The sequence below is a fragment of the Tupaia chinensis genome, unplaced genomic scaffold, assembly GCF_000334495.1.
Source record: "Tupaia chinensis unplaced genomic scaffold, TupChi_1.0 Scaffold000477_2, whole genome shotgun sequence".
NCBI classification, from domain to species: domain Eukaryota; kingdom Metazoa; phylum Chordata; class Mammalia; order Scandentia; family Tupaiidae; genus Tupaia; species Tupaia belangeri.
This window is the reverse complement of record NW_006159987.1, coordinates 1-6,588: the sequence shown is the minus strand read 5'-3', so window position 1 is coordinate 6,588 and position 6,588 is coordinate 1. Positions and strand designations below refer to the sequence as shown.

At 58.6% G+C, this 6,588-nt stretch overlaps 1 protein-coding gene across 1 annotated transcript; it reads left to right on the top strand.

Moving 5' to 3' along the window:
• Window positions 1–15: 15 nt before the first annotated feature.
• Window positions 16–6,584, top strand: PLEKHH3 (pleckstrin homology, MyTH4 and FERM domain containing H3; the record flags this gene model as incomplete). Its single annotated transcript, XM_006156093.2, has 9 exons — window positions 16–387; window positions 2,251–2,306; window positions 2,664–2,743; window positions 2,850–3,041; window positions 3,127–3,284; window positions 3,370–3,490; window positions 4,991–5,297; window positions 6,115–6,322; window positions 6,546–6,584. Coding segments are annotated over exons 1-9 (1,323 nt in total), but the record flags the coding sequence as incomplete, so codon positions are not given.
• Between the last annotated feature and the right edge of the window lie 4 nt (window positions 6,585–6,588).

Sequence of the window (6,588 nt, the reverse complement as noted above, 5' to 3'; positions counted from 1 at the left end):
CCCCCCCCGCTCCCCCCCCCCCGGCCGCCCAGACACTGAGCCCCCCACAGGCTCTATTTAGAGTCTCCTTGTACCCCACCGCCGGACACTGTCTCCTCCCTGTCCCCCACCCCCTCCTCCCGCGTCTTCTTTCCCCCCCGCTGGGGTCGGAGCCCAGCCAGTTTCTCCGACCCCCTGCTGCTCCGCAGCGGCTGCCTGCGCCCCCATCCCCGTCTGCTTGCCCGGATGCCTCTCCCCGGGGGATTGTGGTGGCTCCTCTGCTGCCGTCGAGGCTTCACTCTGCTGCACCGGGACTACGGAGACGGCGAGCTTAGCGGGGACGGGGACGAGGACGAGGACGAAGAGACCTTTGAGCTACGGACCCCAAGTCCAGCGGGCGGCGGGAGGGTAAGTCCCAGGGGGTTTGGGAGCCTGGTCTCAATCCCCTACAACCGGCCGTCGTGTCTGATCCCAGGCCAATGCTGCACTCTAGGCTCTGGCGACCTGGCGACCTGGGGGAAGTCTGCCTGGGGGGCAGAGCCCCTGGGAGATCAAGAGGCAGCCCTACTCGGGATGTGCCTGTGGGCCTCGCGCAGCGCGCTGGGCGCTGTCCACCTGCTGGGGGCCCTGAGGCAGGGGAGGCGTCACGCGTGGCCCGACCTGGCCCTGCCTCTCCCTTCTCCGCCGGGCTCGCGTCCCATCCCGTCTCCTTCCGCCTCCGCCAGCGCCGAGGAATGTGGCGAGGCCGGCTGGGCGGCTCGAACGCCTGGGTCCTCTCCGCTCCCAGTTCGTGAGCGCTGGCGCCAGATGCTGGAGCTCAGGCCGCGGGGACCTGGGCGAGAGGGAGAAGGCATCCTAGAACTGGGGTCCGTGACAGGGATCCCATGGAAAGGAAGCTGGGGGTCACCGCTCTTTCAGGACCCCGCGTCATTACTCTGCCACTCAGGACAGAATTCTCGGCCATCCCTGGTGAGGTTCCTGGGAAATCCCTGAGGGGACACTCAGTTGCCTGGTTTTATTGAATCTCCCCAAGGGGAAACTGAGGCACATTTGGTGTGGGAGACCTCCATCCCCTGATGTCCCTTCCCCCATGTCCCTGCACACCGGACAGCCAGACTCCTGTGTGCTGTGGCCAGGGTCAGACTCCCATCCCCCGCTCAGGGGTCCCCAGCAGGCCTGGTGGCTCGGTGCCCGGGTGGGGCGGGCTGCGCCTCTGGGGCCGGCGCCAGCACCTGGCGGAGGCGGAGGGCGGATAAATATAGAGGAGGGGGAGGGAAGCAGAGGACTTCGATGAGGGACACTGGTCTAAGAGGGTGGCCAGTACCTGCCCCTATGGTGGGGTGGCGCAGAGCCCCTAAGGGATTCTGTACAAAATAGGAAGATGTGTGCCCAGGGAAGACACTGGACCGCCGGGACTCAGGCGTCCCCAAGCTTTCAGCCTGGGCAGGGTCTGCCCTCTCAACCATGCCATTGCCTCCCTCGTGTTCCACCTCCACCCTCCCCCCTTCTCTCGGAGCTTGGGGACAGGTGTCCCTGACCCCCTCCCCCCACCTCCCTTGCCTGGCTCTAACAGTCCGAGCGCAATGGGACCATGGCATAGTTCCCACCTGGCTCTGCTCTCAGACCCGTCTACAGTTAAAGTGTCATGGGGGGTAGATGATGGAGGGGAGAGCAAAATGCCGGACTATACCTCTCACCGTGGCCTGAACCCCAGCAGAGGGCAGGGTCCCTGCTCACCACTGAGTGTCAGGGGTAGGTGGGAGAACACAGGAAGCTCTTGGAGAAAGCCCCGTACTCACAGGGCTCCTCTCCCCCTCGTTCTCCTCGGGTGCCCACCACCTGCCCTCCCCTGATTAGCCTGCAGAGTGAGCAAAGGGAAAGTGAGGGGGAGTGACTTCCCAAAGGGGCTTCTTTCACCTCCTCGGTTTCAAAGATGGGGAAAGGAAGGGCCAGAGATGGGAGGGGACCTCTTCCAGCTTCAGTGAGTTAGTGGTAGAGCTGGTATTAGAACCCAGCTCTCCTGACTCTCTGCCCAGTGCTCTTTCCACCCTGCCCATCCCAGATTGCCTCGAAGGGTAACTGTTCCAGGCTGGAGCTTGTTCTGTAAGAGACCCTGGGGAGAGGAGAGCCCAGCGGCTCCAGCTCCCTCCTCCTCCGTCAACACCCCACCCCTTGATTCCTTCCTCAATCCCGGGAGGTGCAGAAGCCATGGCATTGCGCTGGGGAGGGCTCTGGCTGAAGGCTTCCCTGTCTGCCTGTCTGCCTCGGTAGGGTCCCCTGGACGTGACACTGACTCAGCCGGTGAGGAGCGGGCCTGTCTCGGACAGGTGAGTTCCACCCCTGCGTTCCATAGTCTGGAGACCCTAGTCGGTTCCCGGGACCCCCATCCTCGCAGTCTTCTCTTGCGCAGTTGTGCAATAAGGGAGAGGCCCTACGCCGCCGGACGCTGTGGTTTGGCCAGGGTCCCGGGGGGCGGTCCGGCTGGGGGCGCGGGGAAGAGGGGGGATCCGGGCTATTTCTGGTGCGAGGTCAGAACCGCTTGGCGGTTCCCACAGCTTGGGGGAGGGGTGTCCAGCTTGGGAGCAAGCACCCCTCGTGGTCTAGGGAGCCCCTATTGGGGAGCCCCCTGGAGGCAGAGTGGAGGCTCTGCAACCTCGCCTAATTCTCCCTCCCCTCTGGCCCAGGCTGCAGAGCTGGGAGGAAACGTGGAGCCTCATCCCAGAGAAGGGGCTGCCGGAGGACGACCCGGATGTCGTCGTGAAAGGTGGGGACCCCCACACACTTAATACACGTTGGAGCCTCCCCAATCCCATTCCTCTAGGGGATAATGACTCGTTCTCTTGATCTCCCTTCCCTCCTCCTCCCCCAAGGTTGGCTATATCGAGAGCCTCGCGGAGGAGGAGCACGGCCCTGGCTACCCCCGCGCAGGGCCTGGTTTGTACTCACTCGGGACTCCCTGGACCAGTTCAGCAGCAGCGGGAAGGGGGCGCGGCGCCTTGGGAGCCTGGTGCTCACCAGCCTCTGCTCGGTTACCGGCCCAGAGCGCAGGCCCAAGGAGACCGGTGAGACCTTATAGGATTCTCCTGCTTTGCTGGGCAGGGCCCCCAGCAGGCCCTGATTGCCCTCCGCCTCTGCTCTTTCCCCCAGGTCTATGGTCAGTAACTGTGTCTGGCCGGAAGCACAGTGTTCGCCTCTGTTCCCCACGTCAAGCCGAGGCCGAGCGCTGGGGGGTGGCATTGCGGGAAGTGATCACCTCCAAGGCGCCCCTGGAGACCCCCACCCAGCTATTGCTCAGAGACATACAGGTGAGAGAGAGAGGACACCAGTGAAAGTCAGGAGGTGGTGGACTCAAAAGCTTTCTAGGCTCATGGTAATCCTCCCCACCCGTAGGAGAGCTGTGGAGACCCAGAAGCAGTGGCCCTCATTTACCGAAGAAACCCAATTCTGAGGCACACCAGTGGAGCCTTGTACGCCCCACTCCTGCCCCTGCCCTATGGAGTCAACGCCCCTGGTGAGTGGTCCTATGGCCCAGGTTCCCTGGGTGGGATAGAGTGGATTGGAGGTGAGAATCAAAATGCCTTAACTAGCAGGGAACCTAAAAGTTCTTACTTTTCAAAGGATGAAGGTCAAACTGGTAGCTGGCCAGGGCACAGGGAAGAAAAGCCAGCACAGGAAAAAAGGACCTGGGGGGGGGTAGGAGGGAGGGGCTCAGAAAAAAACATTTAACAGATACTACAATGGGGGACCAGCAGTTGGAATAATGGCTATATCACTGGACTCCCATGTAGTCAACTGTGGTTCGAGTCCCAGACCTGGCGGCTTAAATTCAAGCCGGGCACGTGTGCATGCATGTCCAACATCCTGAGAAGAGAAGGGATTGTGGAGTGGCCATCTACCCTGGGGGGTGATTTTTTGCTTTCTGTCTCTATCGATCGCATGTGCCCTATAGCAAAAACCTCTCCAAAAAAAAAAAAAAAAGACACTACAATGGAAAGTTATCTGTTGAGCATGATGTATAGGTAATATCTTCTACTTGATCAATATACAATGCATGTATGCTTTGAAAAAACCATATTATACACTATTAAGATACACTATGGGGGCCAGCAGGTGGCATGGTAGTTTCCACATGGCCCACTGCCGTTCAAGTCCCAGACCTGGCAGCTTGAAAATCACGCCAGGGCCAAGTACATGTGTGTGCATGCCCAAAATCCCAAGAAGAGAATGGGGGAGAGGGATTGCAGAGTGATCATCCCCCTGAGGGGGGAGGGATAATTTCTCACTTTCCCTCTTTCTGTCTCTTTGGTGAGCACATACACCCTAAACAAACAAATAAACAAACGAAGTACTAAAATTTTAAAAAGAAAGAAAAAGGAACTTTTGATTACTTCTCTATGGGTCTCATTCTGACCACTGATGTATATATATATATATATACACACATGTATACACACACATATATATGTATGTACATGTATGTATATCTGTACATATATGTGTATATATTCTAAAACTGTGTCATGCTGTCTTTACAAATGGTATTGTGAAAAGTCACAGCTGTGGGCGAATGTGCCGGCCTCACTCAACTATACTTGTCCCCCAAATGGTGTAGATGTGACCCAGGTCTTAAAGATAGAGGGGTCAAGAGGAGCTGGGAAAAGCACCTTGGTTTCCTGACTCTTAAATCCAGCCATTTTCTGGCCTGTGGTGATGGCTCTCCTGGTTACAGAATCTGGGGTTTGAAGCTTTGTCCTCTAGTCTACACCTCTAACTTATTAACTCAAAGCATAGGCTTAGTAGGATCCAGAGGGGGATTCCTGGGAGGCAAGGGTTGAGTTTGATTCTGTGGGAATTGCTTTCCCTTCACTCTTCCTGTCATTCGTACCCTCCCCTCCTTGCCACCCCTGTCCCTTTATATTCCCTTTGACCTTCCTCTGGTTCATGCCTCCCTCCCAGGGCGCAGCTCTGTGTCCCCTCTCCAAACCGTCCCTCCGCCCCCACCCTCCCGCAGGTCCGGGCTATGCACCTTTGCGGGAGGAGGCTGTGAGGCTGTTCCTGGCGCTGCAGGCACTGGAGGGGGCGCGGCGGCCTGGGCCCCTGATGCAGGGTGTGCTCCAAACCTGCCGGGACCTGCCTGCGCTTCGGGACGAACTCTTCCTGCAGCTGGCTAAGCAGACCTCAGGCCCTGCGGGCCCTCCTGGGCTCCCAGAGACCCGAGACCCTGCAGCCCTACGGTACTGGCAGCTCCTCACCTGCATGAGCTGCACCTTCCGGCCTGGGGGAGCTGTGCGGGGGCACCTCCTGGGGCATTTGGAGAGGTGAGAGGGAAAAGGCAGGGGTAAAGTCAAGGCAGGGAGCTACAGGGCTGGGAGAATGACAAGCTTCCCAAAGGATTTGGGAGGTGGAAAACCTAGTCCAGAGAGGAGCAGGGACTTGCCCAAGATCAGAGTTGCTGCTAATATACAGTGCCTTTGTGGGAATTTCAAGATCACATCCCACTTGTGAAAATTACAATAAAGCACCCCCTTTGGGCCGCTGGGGCCAGCAGCTGGCGGTGGGTATGTCGCTGGACTCCACATAGCTGACCGAGGTTCCATTCCCGGATCTGGTAGCTTGAAACTAAGGCTGGGTGTGTGTGCATGTGTGCCCAAATCTTGGGAGGAGAATGAAGACGGGATTGCAGTGTGACCATCCCCCCTGGGGGGTGATTTCTCACTTTCCCCTCTCACTGTCTCCTCCCTCCTCCCCCAGCGAGTGCACGCTCCCTAAGGCAAAAACTTCTTTAAAAGGGGGTGTGTGCTGCTTTTCCTCGGACTGATGAAAGCCAACAGCAAGGCTTTTAGGTTGGAAAGCACAGCAACTTGGCTGGATTTCGGCGGGAAGAAAGATCACGGAGACTTTCGGAAGTGAGCAGGGGCTTTTGGGAGAGTTGCCGACCTGCATAGACAGCGACTGAGCGCCATACAGCACCCAGGATAGATTTAAAAGAGCAGCGGGACTCTGCCTTCAAAGAACTTTAGTGAGGGGGGAGAAAATCGACGAGATGAAAACAAAACACCCTAGCACAACAGGCAGAGAGGGAGGAGGAGTAGGCAAGTTCTTGGGGCACTGATCCCTGGGTTCCTCCTAACCCAGGACGGACCAGGCACTCCCGGACTCGGAACTGGCGGAATATGCACGATTCATCCGGAAAGCGCTGGGCCGGACGCGGGGCCGAGAGTTGGTGCCATCACTGGCAGAGATTTCGGCACTGAGCCGACGGCAGGAACTGCTGTGCACCGTGCACTGCCCGGGGGCTGGTGCTTGCCAGGTGGCCATCGACTCCCACACCACAGCGGGGGAGGTGAGGCCACAGAAAGGCCCCCATACTCCCAACCAACTTCTCATGTTCGGCTCTCCGGGTGCCTGGGCCCTAGGTTTGCCTTGAGTTTCAGGTCCATCACTTTCGGTAAGGGAGGGATGGTGGTGACAGGACTAAGAGACCCCTCCAGTTGGATCAGCACCCTACCCCGAGTTTTGGCAAGAGTCCTGGGTGGTCTGATTTCCCCACCCTCTCTCCCTTCTAGGTGGCTCGAGAGCTGGTGGGGCGGCTGGGCTTGGCCCGAAGCC